Source organism: Aotus nancymaae, unplaced genomic scaffold, assembly GCF_030222135.1.
Source record: "Aotus nancymaae isolate 86718 unplaced genomic scaffold, 86718_ANA_hifiasm-v0.15.2.pri h1tg000011l, whole genome shotgun sequence".
NCBI classification, from domain to species: domain Eukaryota; kingdom Metazoa; phylum Chordata; class Mammalia; order Primates; family Aotidae; genus Aotus; species Aotus nancymaae.
Genome location: NW_026988422.1, coordinates 9101211 through 9125540, shown reverse-complemented (window position 1 = coordinate 9125540; position 24330 = coordinate 9101211). Strand labels below are relative to the sequence as shown.

At 36.7% G+C, this 24330-nt stretch overlaps 1 protein-coding gene across 7 annotated transcripts in view; it reads right to left on the bottom strand.

The window, feature by feature from the left end:
• The window catches only part of BBX (BBX high mobility group box domain containing), a 277027-nt gene that overhangs the window by 46636 nt on the left and 206061 nt on the right, over positions 1-24330 (bottom strand). For all 7 annotated transcript variants that reach the window (XM_012476576.2, XM_012476596.2, XM_012476594.3 and 4 more), the window contains 3 exons: positions 20623-20703; positions 17035-17109; positions 9567-9647 (listed from right to left, as the gene is read on the bottom strand). In XM_012476576.2, coding sequence (XP_012331999.2) covers positions 9567-9647; positions 17035-17109; positions 20623-20703 — 237 coding nt within the window. The remainder of the gene's footprint in view (positions 1-9566; positions 9648-17034; positions 17110-20622; positions 20704-24330) is intronic.

Here is a 24330-nt window from a genome sequence, read left to right as displayed (position 1 = left end):
ATGAGTTGCACATGTAACAATACTTAAAATAGTGCCTAGTACAGAGCAAAAATGATGTATTGTAATAACCATCCCTCTGGGGCATTATGCCATATGGAATAAATACTAGCTTATTAGTAATATTCAGATTAGTATGATTAATAGCATCACATGTCTTTGGTATACTGCTCTGCTCTACGTGTTCATTCTAGAGTTGAATGATTCTATCGTTGGGGGAAAAATAAACAACAAAGTTAGGTTCAGGAAGACCTCAAATCAGTTATCTTTCAAGAAGCAACTCTACAACATGTAAGAAAGCTCAGTTCTACTTTAGGGTACAAGTAGACACACTTATATCTACTTTTGGATGCACTCATCAACACTTTAGTGGGACTTACAAATGTGCATACAAACTACATTATGCACATATGCATGGATGTGCACACAGACAAGCACACAGAAGGCATCAAAGAACACAGGTCAATGTGAACTCAAGTGAATAAGGCCGCATTGTAGGAAACAGAATTAATGGCTGGTATTAATTTAGTTAAGCTGCCCTTAATAGAGGGTGAGTTATTAATCAGGCTTTGAAACAGTACATGCCTCAGCAAATGACAATTTATTCTTCTAATATTATTTTAAATTGGACAATAACCTTTTTAAAAATTAAGAATGAAAAATCATCTGGACATTTTCCAGGGATGGAATTCCCATGACTGCATTCAAAGAAGTTAAAATGTTAATGTTTTAAATCAAATGATGGGCATAAATATTTGATAACTATCATCTATTCCCTCAGGTACAACTTTATTTTTTTATAACTATAACTCAGTGGGCACAAAATGTATTCTGCTCACTTTTGTATTCTCCTCCAAGAATATCCCAGTACCTTTCAAAAAGAAGGCATTCAACAGATAATTGTGTTTAATTGGATGGTTCATTAGTTCTGAGGTAATCGATGAGTCTAAAATGCATTTGAATTCACACAAGAAAAGAGTTACTTTACAAGTTTATAAAAAACAATGCTGGCTGGATGCTGTGGCTCACGCCTGTAATCCCAGCACTTTGGGAGGCTGAGGTGGGTCAATCACCTGCGGTCAGGAGTTTGAGACTCCAGCTTGACCAAAATGGTGAAATGCCATCTATACTGAAAATACAAACTTAGCTGGTTGTGGTGGTGCGTGCTTGTAATTCCAGCTACTTGGGAGGCTGAGGCAGGAGAATCGCGTGAACCAGGGAGGCAGAGGTTGCAGTGAGCCGAGATCACGCCACTGCACTCCAGCCTGGCGACAGAGCAAGACTTCATCTCAAAACAACACCACCACCACCAACAAAACAATGCCAATTATGACCATGCTACTGCTTGGTCCAGCCCAGCAATCATACTCTCCTTAGTTATACCTCCCAAGAACACCAGCGAAATTAATCTCCAATATTTTAATTTTACCTCTGTCAATAAAAACCACACTGAGGTTTCTCACTGTTTCGTGTAGTCAGAAAGGTCTGATAATGATGTGCTGAAAGAAATGGAACTCACTCCCAAAAGAAAAACAAAAATCAAGATGTTAATACCTAGGATTCCTAAGGATGTGCATGTTAGACCATGTATAAAAATTATCCTCTTCAAAATGATTACAAAGAAAAAAATCCAACAGAAATACTGAAGGGGTGAGATAAAATGTGTAATAAAGGGATTATATTTTATGTTCCTGGGCTCGGGGAGCTGTCACACTTTTAGATGAGGTGAAACCAAACCTTAGGCTCGGGGTTTGTTACTGTGAACTCACTTTAGAGACAAAATAAGCCTTGTCTGCATCAAGCTTTCATCTTTCTGAATCAGATATTTTAAAATGTATTCTTCTCTCCTGATAGTGATTCATTTGTTAATGTGTTCTGCTTTAAAAGATTTAATACAATGATCAGTGAAAAAATAACAAAGGATGTGTACTAGATAAAAAGTACTACCACAGAAGTAGAAATCATTTAGCTGGTAGAGGCTGTGTATCCCCTATGTGAAAACCTTGGTATCAGAAGTGTCTCAGATCTTGGACTTTTTAGAATTTTGAAATACTTGGGCACATACATAATGAGATATCTTAGGGATAGGATCCAAGTCTGAACAGGAAATTCATTTATGTTTCATATATACTGTATATTAATAGTCTGAAAGTAATTTTGTATACTATTTGAAATAACTATGTATATGAAACAAAGTTTGTGTACACTTAACTGTCAAAAAGCAATGGTGTCAGGTGTGGAATTTTCTGCTTGTGAGGTCACGTCAGAACTCAAAATTTTTGATTCTATACCATTTTGGATTTTTAATTTTCAAATTAGAGATGCTCAATTCTGTTTCAAATGCTCAAAGCAGTTTCAAAATGTACCATATTATCTCACTCTTAATTATACTTTGTCTTTCATTGTCTATTATAAAGGAGCTGGCTAGATTAGAAACAAGGCAGTGTGAAAACAGACCTACTGACACCAATCAAGAAGTTTCTATTTCCAAATCTCTGCTTTTTAGTACAAAATAAATGTTTTACAGCCAAAGTATGTTTACAATCATTTTGTACTGGCTCATTATCTGCCAAAACGGTGTAGACATAACCTTAGGATGGCATTTTAGCAGTGTTTTTCAAGATGTGCATTTCTCCCATAATTAAATAAAACCTGAACATTTGTGCCATAGAAATATACACTGGTTGATGGTTTCTGAGAATACCATTGCTGCTAAGAAATTCAATTCTGTTTACCATAAAAGAGAACTGTCACAGAACAGTGGTCCCTAAAATCTGGGCATAACGGTTTTTTAGTCTGCTGAAGCAACTGGACTAGGTAAAATGGCGATTTACATATTCGTCTTTGCTCAGTTTCCTCAGAAATGGTACAGTTTCTGAAGACTTTGGATGGGGTGGAAGTGGCCTTTGCTCCATAAGCCCATCTACTAAAGTCTCCCCCAAAGAGGTTAAGGGTAGTCATTAAGTACCTTTTTATACTTTCTGTTTCTCCAAAAATAACCTAGTGCAACTGGGGATGAGGTGAAAAGTTTTAGAATAGGAGTTTTCTAAAAACAACTCACAACTTCATATAAAATGATAAGGAAAGAAACCTACCACAAAAGGTCCCCTTAAATGTATTTTAAGTATTATAATTCATTTATATGATGACAGTGTTGGAGGAGCTAAGGTGGGATGTTCTGGGCTTTAAGGGGGTTACAATAGGATGGAAGAGATAATGCACATCAACAGTATGAAGACACAACAGAAATCTTAAATGGAGTCATACATTGATCAAATACCACCAATAAGTGGGAGCACTGGAGGGATCTATGGTGACTGTCTTTGTCATCTGTGCTCTGAGGAATGCAGGTCTCTGCTTCCTAAACTCAACTATTTTCTTGGCTAGCAATCTCCTCCCTTTTCCACTCTTCTATTATTGGATTTCTCTTCCCCACTTAGCATCTTTCAGCTCTTCTCTTTTACTAGCAGGACTTACTCTTTGTAAACACCCAGTCTTCCTGAAGCAGGGCTCCAAGGTCAAGGTCAAACACGTAGGTTTAGTGTGGTGTTTCTTTGACTCTTCTTTTTCTTTGTCTTTCTCATTGACTCACTTGTACAATCCACTTGAATACCACTGGCATCTCTTTCTGCCTCCCATTTCCACTGTCAGCTCTCTCAATTCCAGTTCTTATCTTCTCGCACCTGATGTCCACAGAGGCTTTCCACTCCATTCCATACATGGCTGCCAAGATCTCTCTAAGTGCTGCTCTTATCACTGTGTAACGCCATCCTAAATCTTCAATGGCTCCTCATTATTTCCCCAGTACATATTCTTTGCTCTGCACTAAACATCCTCCCAATTCTGACTCACAGCTACACTTTACCTTCATCTTCCATAAACACAGCCCTGTCTTCCTGCCAATCTGATATACTTGTTACCTTCTACCTCTCTCCTGTGCTTGCCTTTATCCCTTTGCTTTATCTCCCCTAACTGTCCACTTAATTAGGTGTAAGTCACAATCCCCGCTATATATGGTGGCCAGGTATAAAGGAGGGAAGTGAGCAAATTTACGTGGATGATGGCAATGACTGTTGGCTTCAGAGTCAGGGCTCAGCAGGAAAAGGAGAGGACAGTCATTTGGAGCACAAGCATCTAAGAGGGCAGCCACTAATCAACTCTGACCAATTGTTTTATGGAGGAAGGCTGGCTCGATGTCTCCAGGTCCTCTAAATTTTCCTAAGTCAGAAATGTATATTTACTTGAAATATTACCCTTCAAATATTAGCCACTAATTGAACTGAAAAACAGGATATAGGTCAATAAAATATAGGGCAAACAAAGGATGTCTCCAGGTTGGATGTCACCCAAAGACTGCTAGTTTGAACTTCTAGTGGTTTCTTAACTCCTTCATTGAGAACCATCTTCGTTGTTCTTTCCCTTGTGTTTGGTCTCCAGAACATTCCTGCTAATATTTTCTCCCTTCCTTAGTTTTACACATTCATTTTTATTTGTTACTCATCACTCAAGTGGAGTTTCATCATTTCATTGTGTGATTCCTTATAAAATCACTTGCACTATTTCTTATTCCTTAACTTGTTATATCTTATCTCTCTGCAACTAGAGAATAAGGTCCTTGAGGACAGGAGTTGTGTACCATAATTTCCTATAAATCACCATAGTATCTTCCAAAGTACATTCACAAACAAGCACTTATTTAAGGGTGTAAGAGGCATCTTGGCAGTTTCGAAAGCACAGACATTTTTAAAAAAGAAAATATGAGCTCCATTTCTTTGACAGCTGTCTTGGACAATCTGTCATCTTATTCAGCCATACATACATGTGTAGGAGTAAGCTGTCTTCCATAGAGACTTTTATAATATGCACACTCCTATAACAAGCAACTTGCATAGTCTTTTATATTCATCTAAAACAAGGCGAGAGAACAGCCTAGTGTTTAAGAGGACGGGCTGTGGAAACACACTGCCTGGGTTCCTATCTAAGCTCTAACACTTACGGTCCATGTGACCTTAAACAAGTTATATAACTTCTGTATCTTTTGGTTTCCTAATGTGTAAAAGAGGAATGACAGTACCTACCTCAGAGGACAGTTGTGAGAATTAAATTAGTGCACATAAACTACTTAGTGCCTAACACACAGAAGATACTCAATAAATGTCAGTCATTATCATTTTAGGTTAGATAATAATTTATCTGTAGAAAGATCTATTAAAATTTATAATATATTTTAAAGAACATTCAAAATTGTTTCAGAAAAGTGAGAAGCAGAACAGCAATATTTTTAGGCTTATGCTTCAGCCTCTAGTTATACTCCAAAACACTAAAACAGTACTTAGAGGTAACATGTTCCTGAAGGTTTACAGGTTTCAGTTCTCATTGCACCAAAAATACAAGTGTATACACCTATAGGTAACTTCAGCAGCTTGTTATTGGCAGAGAATACATCCTCAATAATTATTGTGAGAATAAATGAACAAGCTGCTCTACTTGTTATATTAGACAGTTTTGGTACTAGAGATTTTCAAGGGTAGAATTTTCTTTGCTGAAATGTACACAGGTTCAGGTATCTCTGACCCTCTTCAGTGTCCTCCAACTACAGCCACTATAACACACAATGATCTCCAGTGGGGATGCTTTGCTGTTCCTTATATGACCTGACCTAATTAATTTCAAAATGAAAGGAAACACAATACTGTACAGTACCTACACAACTTAAATGACTGATAAACTGAATAATCTGAACTTCATGGAGGTCCAAACATAAAGCACTATATTTTTCTCAATTCCCTGACCTTAGACAAAACTCTTAAAAATACCTGGAACAAATCCCAGAATTTTCAGGTCACTTTCAGCTATTAAAAGTTACCAGTTTAAAATGCCAATCATATACATGAATTAGGACCTTCCCCAGGAAATCTCCTGTCTCCAGTGTCCTGGAAAATGCAGAGGGGGTCTTTACGATGCCAAAGGTGGGAGAAGAGGTCAATCCAAGTATCTCTGCCTGCTGCCAACTTCCTTCAATTTTTTTGTTTGCCTGTTTAGGCGGGTGAGTACAGGGAATAGTAGTAAATATATGCCCAAAATATTTCTCGCCTCTCACCAAGGAGAAGACATTTCTTGCAAGCAATGACCCTCATGTTTGGAAAAACTGCTCATTCACTCCTCTTACTCCAGTCCACAGGAAAGGAGTTTGGGTTAAGGTGAGTAGTTAGTTTTGAGCTGGTTCCTGGCCCTTCTTTCATGGGCCTAAAGCCTCTCATTTAGAAAATACAGGACAGAATCAGAGAGGTACAACCAACTGCCCATGGTTATGTTTTTCTTTATTTTCTTTGTTCCTGCTAACTCTACATAAGACTCAATGTCATTCTCAGGTAATGTCATGGGCAGGGGTGAAATTCAAAATATTTAACAAGCAGGAGTACCACCTAATCAGACGGGATGTGTCCTCCAAGTGCTGAAGGGGTACTCAGGCGGTTGGGTTACAGGTGTCTTCTTGACAGCATAAAGTATCTTGGTGTTTTAGTACAAAGACAGTAAACCAGTTGAGAGTCCCTCCTGCTTATAGGAGCACCTCAGAGGGTCCTGAGCAAAGGCATCTCTACCATGTTCTCCCCTGATGTGAGAGAATGTCCCAGGCCTACCTTATGCAATCCCTCTCTGTTACTGTCCAATAGCCTCCTGCTTGATCACATGGATCTATTTTCTATTTATCTACTTGACCCTTGGGAAACTTATACATCTTTATAATGCCCAGCTAAGGTGTGTAGCAAGCCATTCTGAGTCTCTCCGTGCTGCTAACTTCCTTCAGTTTTCTTTTTGCCTGGTCAGACAGGTGAAGGATCCAGCAATAAATTGATGTCTAAAGTATTTCTTGCTCCTCACCAAAGAAGATAACTCTTGCATGTACCTCCCTCAATCTTTAACAATGGTTCTCTTGGAGCTGCCTTCATGTCCCTTGACATGGGACATAGATAAAGAATGAGAAGTACTTCTTTCCTTTCCTCTCTGGGACACAGAGAAAAGAAAAAATATTCCAGACGTGTGGATAGCCTATAATAACCCTCTATCAAAGTATGACTTGAAGGTTGGAGTGGGGATAAGAGGAGGAACCCCTGGAGTGGTAGATAGGATAATAGTTGGATTAGGCTCTCTCTTTAGAAATCCCGAGATGGGTGTGACCCAAACTGGAAGTAGTTTCTTGGTGGCTTTCCTTTTAGTATGTGTGAATTTAAGGTTGTGTCTTCAAATTGCAGACACCATCACCAATTCTAGGCAACAGGAAAAATCATCAATATCCTCTTACATTTACCTTAAAATACAGCAGAAATAATTAAATGTTATATTTTGTGAATGAAAAATGAATACCAAATACACATGGAAAAAAAATTAAGGAAGCATAAATCTACTGGTGATTATTTGAAGATGCTAGTTAATCTACTGTGCATATATTTATGTTTAATTAGAAACTGGAAGGCTTTAGAATGTTATTCTAAAATATACTGTATTAGTATTAAGATATTACACTGATTCAGCACAAATAACAATACAAGAAAATTTTCTTGTTAAATTATTTTTTTAGGGACTCTGTTTTATCAAAAGTATATATTTTTACTCAAATGTCATAAGAAACTCAGTCTTAGTATAAGCTGATTTGCTGTAATTGGAATAGGCTTATTTCAGTCATTTTACCCCGTTAAATTATGATACCAACATTCAAACATCTGTTAAACCATAGCATCTGTTTCATATTTGGGATGCATCCCTACAAATTAGAAGAGTGTTCTTTTTAATGAGCTCTGATTTAATAAGAAATCCTTTTTTTTTATGACTGCTATGCCAAAGAAAGAAAAAAGATGAATTCACTTCTTTACCACCCCCCATGCAGCAAAGTACCCCAAAGGTTCATGCATTTCTAATAATAACAACAAAAATGGTTTAAAGATAAATATCATATATTGAAAGTTGGTTTTAAATTTTAGTATTGTTTAATATTTAAGAAATCATATGTATTTTCGTATATATGTAGGCCCACATACATACACATGCAATTATATAACCAGCACAAGCAGAGGGCCATCCATCCATATTATTCAGGAAAAATAATGACTTCATTCAAATAAACTCTCTTGACAATCTATGCAGTCTTAGAGTTACTAGACAAATGCATGACCTCCCAGTCTCGCTGAGTTTGTTTACAACTTTAACTCCAAAGACACTCTCTCTCGTCAGATCTTCACGGTTTCAGTTGTATCTGAAGCAGTGCTTTGCACTGACTCATGCAGTTCTTTTTAGAACTATTCCTTGCTGTCTTCATTAGTTTTCCTTAGAGTTTTCCAGTTCCTTGTAGCCCTCTATTTTGGACTGAATTTGTCTTACACAAGAAGCATGTTATTGTCAGACAAAAATGGGTAAGTTTGTTCCATTGTTTATTAATTTTACTTTTTAAGGCCTTTGTATTTTTAAATTTCTAATTTGGACTAATTTCTAATTTGGTCTAATTTCTAATTTGGACCTGGAAATTTCTAATTTGGACCAGATACTTGGGAGGCTGAGGCAGAATTGCTTGAACCCGGGAGGCAAAGGCTGCAGCGAGCCAAGATTTCGACACTGCTCTCCAGCCTGGGTGACAGAGCTAGACTCCGTCTCAAAAAAAAAAAAAAAAAAAAAAAAAAATTAGAAATTTTAGAACATGATTGGTCATCCCACTAAGTTAAATAAAACTACAAAAAATTTATAAAAAAATCTTATCGCCTGCAAGAACTCAAAGAAACCTCACTGAAAGGAAACCAGAAAAACGAGAGGGAAAAAAAAGTTAGTAAGACATTTTCGGTCATCCACTTTCTACCTCCTAATTTATCTTACCAACAGAGAAAACTGTAACTAGAATGTCCTGCTGCTGAAAACATTTCTTCTGCATGTTCCCTTGAGGTAGGGTAGTCACAGTTTGGCAGAGAAAGCCATTGCCTTGCCCACCCTAGAAAATGTGCTTCCAGCGTCTTTTTCCCCAATCCATCCCCCACCAATAAGGGCTCTGTTCCTCACCAGCTTTATGAAAGCACGTTTTCTACTTTGCCAACAGAACAGTAGCATTTTACACACATGTCACATCAAATGTACAACTGGTTCATCTTATAAAATCAGATTTTAGAATATGTCATATGAATTCTTCACCAGGAAAACAAAAATTAAAACATCAACCATCTGATTTAGAAGTAGTGCATTCTGGAGATTTACAGATGGTTTATGGGAATGAGAAAAGGGGAAAAGAACCACAGCGATTCTTCTGTCTTCAGGTTGGACTTACTTTGCCAATCTAAGTGACCTTATTTTAAAATACTACCTCTGAAAAAATTTTTTGCAACATCTCTGGGTAACCTTTTCCAATGCTTAATGACTTAGTAGCAAAGTTCAGTTTTCCCAAATTAAAGGTTAACCCTCTCCTTGTTGAAAATTAGACGTAACACATTTTATGGTCTCAGGAGAGATGGTGCGGTTCAGGAAACACTGTTAGAATATTCTGTGATTTCCACCTCTGCAGATCTTATCTCAATATATTCTTAGGAACTTGCCTCTGCCAGTTGAAAGAGTGCAGACTTTCCACAGCGTTTTACAGGCTCAGCACCACCCAACTGTGAAGTGTTTGAAGAAATCTATATTAAAGACAATTCACACAGAGAATATTAGTTGTGATATCAGAATCTTTGCTTCTCATTCATACACATTCAGGAATTTTTCTTAGTTTACAAGAGTATCACTGCTCCCATGTACCAAATAACAAAACATGTCACACTTGGGATGATCATTTTGAGAACCATTTTTAGTAAAAGACCTCAAAAATATTAACAAAAGCAGGTACGGCTGTTCAATAATAAGAATATTAAATTGCATATTCTAGGCTTTAGATTTAACTCTATAACCTTAAAGTGAGATATGCATTTCAATTTCTGTAACAACTGGTCAAATATAAGAGATTTAAGCGTTATTTTGCATTTACCCAACAATTATTTAATTTTTTTGAGGAATATATTTGGGATCTCTGTGGAAAGACAGCATCAAGTTAGTCAACATATTTTTCTTAGAATCCAATATATATGTGCAAGGCCATATGACAGCAGCTTAGGAGGCTAAGAGGTTTATATAAAACACTGACCCTGGCTTTGAGAGTATGCTCTAATGTACATGCAAAGACTGATAATCAAGACCGCAAGTCTGAGCTATACAATTAACAGCCTATGATGTATTGCAGTACATAACACAGGTACAACGTTAACATTGACTGAGTACTCTTCTGCAAATCTGGCTAAATAGTGGCTGGCATCGAAAAAAATAAACAGCACTGCCTTTTCTCTTTTTTTTTTTTTAATAAAAACTTCATTTTCAATTTCTAGTCTCCATAAGAGCTGAGAAGGACATACGTTCTTAAAGACATCTGCAAAGCATCTTCACCTGGAGAAGTTCTGTCGTTGTTAGATAGTTTGGTCTAAGCTTTTTACATTCTTTGTGATTCTCAATTCTTTTCTCAGTTTAAAACAGAGCTATTTCCCAATTCAATTTAGGAGGTAATCTGCTTGTGACTATATCCTTAAAGGTGACCACAGATCCCACAGGCTGTTAGCTCCAGGAGAGACTGGGTGTTTCATGCTGAGGAACTTTTCCCTAGAATACTAGCTGAATAAGAGGCCTTGGCAGAAGCATGTATTTAATAATGACCTACCTAGGCCATTAAAAAGGGCCTAGCTTCAGGAAGTTACAAGGACTCTTTCCTCCTAGGTGCTATCAGTCTTAACAGAGTGCTTTTCTATTTATCTCTATCATTTACTTTTTTTTAGAAGATAAATTTATGGGGCTCAATCTTACTGAAGTTTGGAATATTTTCCTCTTGCCGAATTTTTACTGATAAATGCTACTTCTACCTTTTCTAGACAGGTTGAATTCAATTACTCACTCTATCAGGGGACTAAGAGAAAACAAACACATTAATACCACTGACTCTCAGTGCTTCAGGGAATGAAGCACTGAACATAAATGCCAGTGCCTTGAATCAACGCTGTGTAATAGAAAGAACACGGCCTTTGTGCCAGACAGGCATGCTTTCATTACTTGCTGCTGTGTGGACTTAAGTGAATAAGGTTTTGAGTCTCATTTACCTCACCTTCAAAATACGAATAGTAATATCTGCCTGGAATTGTGCTGTGAGGATTAGGTTTGATGCTAGTGTAGGGCAGTGCTGAGGAGATATTATGCTCTCAATAAATGTCCCAATTATTACTAATAATGATTTATCTTTAACACCTTTTCAGTACAATTTCGTACAATTCCAAAAATTAGTTACACACTGAAATTGCACAGAATTAGAAATGGCAATGTTTGCGGATATTTATTAAATTTAGTAATTTGGAGAGCATTAAATTTGTCGCATAATCCCATGACATGCTCAAGAATTACTGAAGGCCCAGAAGCAGGGTAGCGCTGCACTTCACACCCCATGCCGTTTTTCTGGTTTTTCCACTGGCTCCCTCTGCTGCTGCATTTGTCACTGCAGGTTTTCGTTCTCTCTGTGTGTCACTCCCACATATCCTGTGCCTGATGCAGTGCACAGCACACCGAGAGGCTCAGGAATGACTGACTGCATGGATGCATTACCTGCCCTTAGAGTTAAAGTACGACTGTCAGAGAGGAGGCTTGAGAATAGTCCCCTTATGTTTAGTAAGAACAGTTTTCCTCATTGCCCCTAGGAGGATTTTTACCTGTTTACAGGTACAGGGCAGCAGTTTAAATGCTCCAGGTTGCTGGAAGCCTGATTCCCAAAAAGGCATGCGTGGGGGGAGGTTCAACATATTTTCATAGTCCAACATTTCCAGAATCTTCTAACAATAACATTTTTATGACATTAGTGTGAGATATGATTTCTAAAAGTTAAATCAAAAACTTCTTAATGTGAGGGAAGGAAGGGTAGAAAACTGGAGATATGCTAATTTCTATGGTAGGGGTCCTTATCTCAATTTCTTTGCAGCATTTGATAGTGCTAGTCTTTCTTTAGAAAAACTCTTTCCTGCCTTCCATGACTGCAGGGTCCTTGCTTTCCTCTTATGTCTCAGGCCACTCCTCGTGGTTCTTTGCTGGCTTTTCTTTCTATAATGATCTCTTCAATGTTTTTCCTCAGTGTTTTGTCTTAGTGCCCTCTCAGTAATCTCATCTATGCTGATGCCTTCAATTTCAAGTGTAGCTGGTACAATAATGACTTGTTTTATCACTGTTCATTCCTGCCCATGCTCTTCTACCTATGAGACAAATACATCCTTTCAGATAGGAACAATATAGTTAACATCTGTTTTCCAATGACTGGTCAGCTATGGAGGGAAGTGTGTGTTTGCTATGTTGGTAGGTAGAGGGCACTAGTGGGCCACAGTGCATAGCATTTTCATGGGTATGCTTTTTATTTTTCTCAAATTGGATGGGGCTTGCCAGTAAGTTAATTCCACTGTAGTCTCTCTTCTGACTATTATGTAATGTTATTCATCCATAAAGGCTAGCAACAGGGTGGGTGTAACAGTACATGAGGTACAGCTAAAGTGCTAAGAAAAATGATCACCCTGGATGTTAAGTTGCTAATTTTATGGGTGCCTGAGGTGGGAGAGCAAACAGGTGGTAAAGACCAGAATCAAATTAGGTAATGATGGAAGTCTTCTGCAATTATAAAGGTATTACAAATATTGTAGCTTGGGAGAAAATGACTGATAATTGTTGAATGAATAAATGAGTCAAAGAAGAAGTAATTTCTTCCTTTCCTTACCCTCTTTATCTAAAAAGAAAAATTAGTGCTTCCAATAAAACACATAATACAGCTACCTGATTAGTTACAGTGTAAGTATATGGTGTTTTTAATAGAAAGTAATATTGTGTAACACACTGAGCATTCCCTCATGAAAATAAATGCATTAAATTTGCATCTATTGCTTATATCCAACTGTGATAAAATTTTAATTTTGGTGAAATTATAGTTATATAGGCAAAGTAAATATCTTCTAAGCAAAGTTTTAATGTCCAAATCTATCTAAATCATCCAGATTAACTGTGTCTTCAAGTTAAATATAATTTTTCAATGCAAAGATATACTCTATCAGAGAATATGGGAATCGGTCATGGCTCTTAGACCTGTTAAATAATTAAAGACAACAGTTCCCTTCCGACATTATGTTTGGTCTTTAGTCTTTGGTAAATCAGGTCTAGAAAGTGACTCATGTGTCACTCTACCTGTAAACAATAGAGGATGGAGACAGGAAAGTCATTCTGACCAACTTAATGGATCGGAACCTGGAAACACGGAGTAGACGGCACTTTGGATAGGTCATGCTGAATCTGGATGAAACATGAGTGTCACCTTGGAATGGGAGACAGGCTGCAATTGGGGCTGGGGTGTGAGGAACAGTCCCTGCACTCTACGTTTCTTTCTAAATCCTCATTTTTCTCCTCTTAAATGTAAACATTTATGAGGCACCTGCAAACAAAATGTGTTTTATTTAGTTTTATGGTTCCATTTAGATTCACTTCCATGGGCTTTTCAATGATTGGATTTGGTTAAGAAGGAAACATATCTTTCTCAGCTTGCAAGGAAGAGATCCAGGACTAAATGAAAAAAAAAAAAACCCAAACACTTTCGACTTAAAGAAATTACTAGGGTTTACTGTTAAAAGTATGTTTCTCGGATAAATATTTTACATGATAAATAACCCATTTCCAAGAGAAAAAGGGCTAGTTAACTTCTTCCCAGTGTTATAAGAGGTTGTAAATAAAACAGTTTCTGAGAGTTTTGTATGCCTGATCTTAAAATGATATTACAAAGCTAAATACTTTTAAAGAGTAAATTGTTTCCCAGATTATATAAACACCCACTTCTCTTTAAGTGTACATAATGGAACCAGGAATCCCTCTGAAAAGAGACAGGAGTATAAAGTGCTCCACTGAGTAATTTTCTATTTTACACCAATCCCTTCCTCTCTTGACCCTTTCACCATGAGGTCCCAGAGATATTAACATGTACCTTAACAATAATGATTTAATAATTTGGGGTTTTTAAAAAAACACATAACTATAGAGCAGTGGTCTCAAACTGTGGTTGCAAACTGTGGAATGCAAATTCTCAGGTCTAGCACCAGACCTAATCAGTCAGAAACTTTGCTGGTAGGGCCCAGCAATCTGAGTGTAAACAGCATTCTAAGTGACTCTGATGTATTGTAAAATTTGAGAACCCTTGCTATTGACTAATTAAAACAAGAATTTCAAGAGTCTTTGGGTTTTCTCAAAAGTGATGGTGTTTTATGAAATAATTCTAACAGCTTTAGGAATACAACAGTGAGTAATTATAGCCTATTCTATTTATATTGCAATATGTAAGGTCATAACAGATTTTAGTAGATCTTTTTATTAGTTCATCTAGTTGGCTCTTATTTAGCCTTAAATAAAACCAGCCCAATATTGGTCTAACAATATGGTCAGATAACAAGATGTTAAAGATGGAAAGTACGGTTCTGCTGGGTCAGAGGGGGAAAGTGAGGAGAGAGGTTATGTATCCTTTGAGAACCATGAACTACTCTTGGATAAACACATATAACATTTACAGTTAAACAGCCAAGGATACAATAATTTAATTTGCTGAGGAACTAGGGCGATTATCAATGATTGCAAAATATAAGGAGCCAAAGTTATATACTTGTGGGGACTACATCTCATTCTAGGGCAAAAGAGAAATTATATATTTTTACACTATCCATTATATTTTGGTCTACACTTCATGGCTAAAAACTCCAAGAGTCCTCAGGAGATAGGTCCTCTGTTGAGCAGAGGGGCAACCTCTAGAAATGCCACCCTGCATGACTCTCTTCTCTCAAATAAGAAGTTCTTTTCTTCTCTAGAAAAAACTCCGTATAATTAAGAGGCAAGTACCAAATCTCATGCGTTCAAGAATGAATGTACTGAGCAGCAAGGACAAATTAGTTTATGAAAGGCATGGGATCTCATCCTGCAGAATCACAGGATGGTGGCTATTACACCACCAAACTGGTCCCTTAGAGCTGTCTGCAGGGCTTCAGGAGCTCCAAATGAATCTGATGATGGTGTTGATAAAATAATCATCACAGCCAGGTGCGGTGGCTCATATCTGCAATCCCTGCACTTTGGGAGGCCGAGGCAGGTGGATCACCTGAGGTCAGGAGTTTGTGACCAGCCTGGCCAACATGGTGAAACCCGTCTCTACTAAAAATACAAAAATTATCCAGGCGTGGTGGTGGAAACCTGTAATCCCAGCTACTCGGGAGGCTGAGGCAGGAGACTCACTTGAACCTGGGAGGCGGAGTTTGCAGTGAGCCGAGATCGTGCCACTACACTCCAGTCTGGGTGACAAGAGCAAAACTCTGTCTCAAAACAAAAACAAAACAAAAACATATGCTGAGCAGTGATAACTGTTAGAACTAGCATCAGCTGAGATACTCCATCCTGGTATTTTAAATGAAGCTGAATACTCTTAGTAGTCAATGGATATGTAAACATCAGGTGTGTCAAAGGTGAGCCAATACCATTCTAATATTCATGCTATGGAGTATAGAATTTAATCAACAGAACACGTGGCAAATCAATTCTGTTTTGAAAAAAATGCTTCTGAAAAGTTGGTTAGAACTGGCTCAGATATCAACATTAAAAATAAATTTAGTCAATATGCCAAAATTTCTTTTTAACGCAGAAGGATTATTAGCATCAAACAAATAGGCATCAGCAACTGGAGGAAAGCAGGAAAGTATTATTAACAAAACTATTTCCCCGAGACAGTGAAAATCACAGCTTGGTTACTATAATGGGAAACTGTAACAAAATCTTAATTTATTCAGATTAATTAAGCAAATTATTGTTTATGAAATAACGTTATATATTTTTGTTACCAGTTTTATATACCAGCCCTCAGCAGCTAAGCAAATACTATGGCAGGGAAGCCTAATACAGAAGCAGACCAACCGATGGTATAAAGTCACAGTAGTTGACACAAGTTGTCCCAAGAGGAAATGACTTTTTTTTTTTAATGTAAGAGCCCAAAGTAATATTTTCTCATTTTCAAAGTAAGATGCTAGGTTTTCTTCTGCCAAAATGATATCATTTTACATTTCATTTATGCAATACTCTTTATTCAAATGAATCAAAGTGATTCAATACATCAATATTAAACAGCACAGTCCTGCTTGTCATTTTCTCTCAACCCTATAAAAAATTGCTTGGTTTATGATATGGGTTTTTCTATTGGGATAAAAAGAGAAAAAAGAAAAGACCTAAAGCAGATAGCGTCTTATTTTTATAAACTATATACATTTTATTATTTGTCATATAGTGCTCATTAGAAATGAGCATATGGTTGAGGGCAGGGCTTTTGTGGCAAAATTAAGAATATCAGATTTGCCTCTGCAGCATACCAACCAAAAAAAATTACTCTCTGGTATGTGCTCTCTTTGGCTGACAAACCAAAGAAATCTGAGATCTTACAAAAGCTGACCTGATCTAAGCCTGGGATTAAACACTAATAAAAATACCGGCTGAAGCTCCATCACATTGAAAGCTAATTTAACCTGATTTAACAGGTCGTATTCACCACTACATTCACTGTGAAAGAGTTATTCATGAATTACAGCATCTAATTTCACTATTGGAAAAATTTAATAAATCGAAACCCTCTGGCCTTCGTGTTGACAGCAGTTTTTCCAAGCTTTTAAAATAAATTTAAAAAAAGGTAAAATGAAATAAACACATTACTGGTAAGTGCCTATTCTGAATGAACTCTTTAATGAATGCTTATAAAATGGGTGTAAAATCTGGAGCTGATTTGACTACGATTACACCAGAGGTAGCAAAAAAAGCAATACATATTCTGTTACGTGAATTATGTTAATAATGACAGCAGGCATGCCTAAAGTTCACTATACATTACTAAAACTCCATTCCAGTATTCCTGAGCTCAACAAGTTTTCTTAGCCAATAAGCATTTTAAAAAGGCCATACCTCTGCAAACTGAAACAAGGCGGATGTTTGACACTGCTTTGTAGGAGCATCAGGGTGGGACGTACTTGAAGATATCTGAAAGGAAACAAGCAGTTTTTAATGCACAATGACATTTTTCCATATTAGATCGTAAGATTCTGCCATATATTTTCAATCGTAGACACTGATAAAGATTTAAAAATGAGTCATTACCCTCAATCCCTTTAGAAGAGCAGTATAAATGATAAGGGAAGACAAAGGCCATGTTTCTAAAAACAGATGATTATAAAGAACAAAGACTGAGTACGGCTCATTTGCCATGTCTTTTGTAAGGGTACCAAGTATATATCAAACAGCAGTTAAGGAGATGTGTTGAAATAAATTTCCTTACTTAAAAAAATGAAAAAACGGAGCCGGGCGCGGTGGCTCACGCCTGTAATCCCAGAACTTTGGGAGGCCGAGGCGGGTGGATCACGAGGTCAAGAGATCGAGACCATCCTGGTCAACATGGTGAAACCCCGTCTCTACTAAAAATACAAAAAATTAGCTGGGCATGGTGGCGCGTGCCTGTAATCCCAGCTACTCAGGAGGCTGAGGCAGGAGAATTGCCTGAACCCAGGAGGCGGAGGTTGCGGTGAGCCGAGATCGCGCCATTGCACTCCAGCCTGGGTAACAAGAGCGAAACTCCGTCTCAAAAAAAAAGAAAAAATGTATATTATAAAAGCTGAAGGCTGCAGGTAAAGCTATTCACTCACTCTCTTCCAACACCACTCCTTCCAAGCAAGCTGTTCTCTAGTTAGAGGCAGCTGTGAAGCAGTGTTGGCAAAGCATGTGGATGTGGGTCAGGGTATCTGAGATTGAATCTGCTCTGCTACTTACCCACAACATGACCTTGGGAAGCTCAGCTAAACTTTCTGAGACTTATTTTTCCCAACTGTAAATTGATGATGATGACAATAATCTGAATTTTAGAGGACTGTGGTGAAAAAATAAAATTACCCATAAAATATGGCATGGCACCAGAACTCAATAAATTGTTTAGTAAATATGAAAAGCATTTTCTTCTTTTATAGCACCTGCATCCTCCCACCCAACACAAACACACACACGTTAGTGTTTGACAATGAACAGAAGAGTCTGCCACCCTACAATTGATTCAACTAAGGGACCTTCTGTTTCCAGTTGGTAATTATGGTAACTTCCTTCAACTTTGCTCAGAGGAACATGTGGAAATACTTTTCAAGGACATTTTAAGAGCAAGGTCAGTTAGTAATTTTGGTTCCAAAGTGAAAAAAGCTTTTATCCAGCTACAAAACAGGGTAACAGTGGGTCACAGCAGAAGAAAGCCTGGGCGTCATAACTTCAGCCCATTCCCAATCTCACAAGTCTTTTCCTTCAAGTAACCGCATTAACCAACAACTCCATCAAAGGGTACTTCCTAAGCAATAAATCCACCTTAATCATAATCCTTTAACCACAAAAACTACTTTTTCATTTTAGTTAAACTGGTTAGAAAAACAATGGGGCCATGTGGCCATACGGTAAGAAAGTGACGTTGAGGAATAAGAAAGAATCAGGAAGCTGGGCACGGTGTGGCTCACATCTGTAATCCCAGTGCCTTGGGAGGCTGAGGTGGGAAGACCACTTGAGCCCAGGAGTCCAAGACCAGCCTGAGCAACACAAAAAGACCCTGTCTCAAAATTAAAGAAAAAAAAAAAATTAGCAGAGAGACTGACTGAGTAATGAACTGTATTCACTGCTAAAGCTATCAGGAAAACTGCATTCTACTGCGTCTTTCTAATCAGATAAGTATTTTTAGAATATATATCAGTAAGAAGAAAAAATATCAACCAAATCCAATTTAACAAACTAGGTAGAAATAAACCCATCTTATCCATTATAAGATCTAGCCAAGTGTTCTGAAGACATTCAAGGACAAGATTTTAGAACTTTTCTTGGTCAAACCATGAATCTTGTCATTTCAAGTGACTACCATGTGCAAGTATGACAGAATGCAAAAATGAACCCAGAGAAATCTTCCTTAAGTCTTAGGAATTATAAACTCAGTACATCTTATTGCAGACATGACCTTTCATCCCTACCAAACCTCTATAAAATTAAGAAAAAAATAAACAATTTATATAAAGGGAAATACATAAATATTGTAGGTTATACCTAAATATAATATATTCCTTTAAGAATTAAATCAGGCAATGACAAAATAGAACTAGTGTTACAATCCATTCAATTTTGTGAAAAGTGTCTCAGAAGTTCTAAAAAAAAAGTGGAGGGAAGATGTTATTATAAATTAATATAAGATAATGATTTCAACTAATAACATAAATAGGAGCTCCTGGAGACAGATTAGAGACCTTTTATATAAAAGCAATAGATCAGGGATCTCTCTGCATCTAAGATATGATGTAGGGGCACAAAAATGTACATATGCTAATATCTCCAAATTTCCTGTGAAATTTTAGAGGATCATCTCCTTCAGCCTTTCTGCTTTCAAAGTAGGGACCGATCTTATTTAACGTGTTTATAACTGCTCTTGAAAAAAAGAGCGCAGGCTGAGTGTGGTGGCTCATGCCCTGTAATCCAGTACTCTGAAAGGCTGAGGTGGGAAGATGGCCTGAGATCAGTAATTCAAGAACAGCCCGAGCAACACAGTGAGACCCCATTTCTTAAAAAAAAAAAAAAAAAAAAAAAAAAAAAATTATTTGGGCACAGTGGCATGCATCTGCAGTCCCAGCTACTCAGGAGGCCGAGATGAAAGGATCCCTTGAGTCCAGAAGTTCCAGGTTACAATGAACTCTGATCATGCCACCGCACTATAAGCCTGGATGACAGAGCGAGACTCTATCTCTTAAAAAAAAAAAAAAAAAGTTCCCCCCATATTAAACAGTAAAATAGTTGGGCAAACACCAGGAAGGATGACAGCAGTGAAAAATGTCTAGTCAGTGAGAATTCAAATGATCAAGAGAAGACCAGGTGGCTTAAAGTTTAAGAAAAAAATTTATCAGTGAGGGCTCATATTGAGTTCTGGAGTAAATTAAGATATTCTGAGCGGTCTTAAACTTTAGACTTGATATCAAGGATAATGTGCTTTTCTACACTATCTCTTTGAACCATGTCAAGAGACCTATTGAGCTGAACAAGTCTGACAAATGATGACTTTGAAAACTGCCAACCTCAAGCTCAAGTTTCAATTAAGATGAAAGTGTACTTAGAAAAGAAAAAGAAATGCATAGATTAGTTGCATAGCCAATAATCATGGGCCGATTCTGTCTTCTATTTTATCAAATGAACACACCAATAAATGACTGTTATAAGGGTAATTCAATATAGTCTTAACCTTACTATCCATGAGTAAAAATTAGTAATGAGGTTAATAATATTTAGTATGACTTTAACGATAAGCTTCTATAAATGCATAAATGTAGTTATTTCTTAATTAAGAGTCCCAAAATATCTTTTCCAAAATTTGACTCTATTTTCCCACTTATGGTTGAGCTGAGTTCTTCATTGCTTTCAGTTACTGTTATCAGCCCCAATTTAAGCCCACTTTACAGTTTTCTCATTAGTTAAGTATCAATTGTAATATATTACCTCGGCAAACTGAAACAATGGTGACTTCTGACGCAATTCAGGAGATTCTGAAACATCAGGCCTGCATGTGCCAGAGGATACCTGAAACAAAGAAAGATGTCACATTTTCTTTTATACTATTTACTGTGTTAGGTAAACATTTAAGGCTCTGTCTTCATTATCAACAACAGTTACAGAAACATCACCTTTCAATCAAGTCTTTTTCTCAAGATACACATTTCTTCTTTTATCTCAATGCTGATATTGACCCACTTTTGCAGTTAGGTGACAATTACTTTGGTAGTCAACTGTTAGTCAAAAGTCACAGGAGGCTTGGAATGTTAGAGAGGGAAGAATTTCATTATTCCTCTGATCTAACCCCCTCTCTTTTCAAAGATGAAGATATTTTAACACTTCTCTCAATGCTAAAAATCTCCTGATCACCACAAGACGTATATATTTATTTATTGTACATCTTCTTCCAGGGGCTTTATTTAATGTGTTATCCCCAACAGGGCCTGGGCACAATGTAGATACTCAGCAAGTATTTGTGGAGTGAACTAATAAAAGCTGAATTAGTTCTTTCACTCCCAATTCAGTGTGATTACTCCCCACTTTCCTGAATAATGAAATTAGACAGTCTAGGGAAAATAAATCATCTTTCACTTTAAAGAAAAAATGAAAGGTACAAATACTTTTTAATAACTTGCCTTCTGACTACAAAATAATCCAAGTTCACTGTTAAAAATCTGAAAAAAACCCACAACAAAACAAAGACGAAAAATCACCTACAATGTTACCTCCCAAATATAAGTACTGTTAATACTCATATATTTTTCCAGTTGTGTACGTAGGTAAGTTTTAACAAAAATAGAATATTCTAACACAATTACAGTTTTAAAAAAACTTTGATATTCATTTTTCTGCATCACTAAGTCTTTTCCAGTGTAATTTTAATAGCTGCATGTGATTATATTTGATGGGTAAATCCTACGGAAAGAGCTGCCAGTCACCCAGATTACGTTCCTAAAAATGGTTTCGCACTTAACCTCTTAAGACATTGAGGATGTGTTTCTCTAACAATGTCACAGGCCACTGGGCAGGAGCAAACATTTGAAGTTTTAATTGTCACCTTTGGATTTTAAAGAGTAATGGTCACCTTCTCCCAGAGACAAGCACATTAGTGAAAGTACAGAAGGTTTAACTAATTTGCCACCTGTGGTTTGGCTGCAAAGCCTGACTCTCCTATTGTCACTGACTATTTGGTATACTGTGCCAAATGTCCCACCAAAGAGACACAAAAGGCACTAAAAAGGCGGTCAACAAATCCTGAAATTTGTAGCCACAAGATTGGGAATTCTTTTATTGGAAGGAATACCTGAACAAAATGTATGTTTATAATTTAGAAATATTTTTAAAATATCAACTTCTCTGCTTTATTAAAAAAATCTGTGTTTGGCTCCTGATTATTTGGTAAATAATCAAAATTTTACTTACATTCAAGCGTATGACTTTTTGAAAATTATAAAATATCTTTATAAAACTTTAATAAAATAGTTGTGCATAAGACAGAAATCTATAAAAGATATTCAGAATTAAATGTGTTATTATTTAGAGTAGCTACACTGCATAAAGTCTATATAACATATATGCTTATTTCAGATCCCACAATGCACAAGAAATAGTACCATTTATGATGAGGTAAATTCCCTATGGGTTAGAGTTCATATTAACATCATGAAGAAATTCAACTTTCTTTTAAGTGTTATGTATAGATTATTTGGCCACAACAACACATCAAGTCATAAAATTTAAAAGTTAAATAATACCCTTTGCAAAGTTTTAGGATGGATGGTCTTAAATAAAACTTCCTATTTGAACACATAATTATGAAGGCATCTATAATCCTGCACATGGTTTGTCAATTTTAGCATGCAATCACGTAAGTCTACATGTTTGTGCTTATCATACACCTGACAAAGAGTGGGTGCACAATGAGCATCTGTTGACTAACTTAATTCTCTTCCTATTTATGTGAATAGGAAGAATCTCAGTGATCTGGCCAGGAGTACAATAAGCAATGTCCAATGGCTAAAATAGCAGTAATAGAATCACTAATACTGTGCATTTTACTCTAGAGGACCACGTCCTCTCTCAAAACCTAGTTACCCTTACTCTTCAGTGTAGTATAGTGGAAACGGCACAAACTTAAGAATCAGGAGAACTGGGTTAGTACGAAGCTTTATAGTTAGCTAACCCTCTAGTACACAAAAGAACAGAGGCAGTATATCAGAAGAGGTCAAGAGGATGGACATAAAAAAGAAAAAGAAAAAGAAAACAGGAGGATAGGGAAAGAAAGAAACAATGCCAGCAGCAGAAGACAGAAAAGCTGCAAAGAACAGATACAAATGTTTCCTAAAGCACTGGAGTCTGTCTAAAACAAACTGAATAGGGAAAACAGCCCCCAAATTTCTCTAGAAGGCTTCCGTTCAAAGCAGTAATTATTTACAACTATAATTCTAAGTTGTCAAGGTAAGAAAAATTGTAAAATATATCATTTATTAAGAAGGCAGAAATCTGTGTGATACAGGTTAGACATATTTCTTCTGGGGATCTAAAATCTCAAAATACAAAAATTGTTCAATGATATGGCAAATATAAATATGAAGAATTTATTATTGAGTACTTGCTAAATAAGGCATCCTATAAAATGTATATATCTGTGCATACACTGATCTACACATGCATTTGATTAAAAAAACAAGACATTCTATCCATATAAAAGAGAAAGAATAGTTCCTACAAAAGGCTTCCATTTGAGTAATGTTATTATTTAGAAGGTTCCAGACATTGTAAAATTTTTAAAATATTGTGCTATATCATCTTGCTGTCTGCATTTAAAGTATTTTAAATTACTTACTTTTATTAGGTGGGACACACTTTTTATGGATAAACATCAGTTATATAATATCTATTCCTATGCTAGAGCCAGTTTTCTCATTAATTAAGAGGAAAGAAAAAATATTAAATAAGTAGTAGTTAAATAAGGGAGAAAAAAGCCCAAAAAGCTGTTTCAGTCTCTGAAATAATTGATAAAGCCACTAGGTGCTGCTATATGCCCAAAAACGAAAACAGCTAAAGGGATTTTTAACTACATATTCATTTGATTTCCCTCAAATTCAGTCCTCTCTGTGATTTAGCTATAATCCTCAAAAACCATGGAAGGGGAGTGATTAGTATAACTAAGAATTACAATGATGTGGTATTTTTTTCACAGGAGCAATTCAGATAGTGAAATTGAATACATAAAAAAAGTGAACTAGCCTCCTGATATAAAATAAGACCAAGCCAGTTATACATGCACTGTGAGTGATGTGGAAAGCTGGGTTGTTATCATGAGCCTGTCCTTACTTTGCAAAGCACAAGACCACAACCATGCACTGCTGACATTGCACTGAACACACGATCAACAAAAAGAGTACTGCACTGGTAGTATCTGAGCCATACGTTCCTACTCTTGCCCATTCAAACATTTATTGATTACTCACTTATTCAACAAATACTTAATAGGCACCTATGACATGCCAGCCACAAAGACTGCTACTTTCAAGAAGCTTATATCCTACTTGTATCTAGTACGTGTTAGGGAATAAAATGATGACCAAAGGAAATGTGCCCAACCCTTAGTTGCTTGCAACTCATGTGCAGGGGACAGCAACATATGCAAAA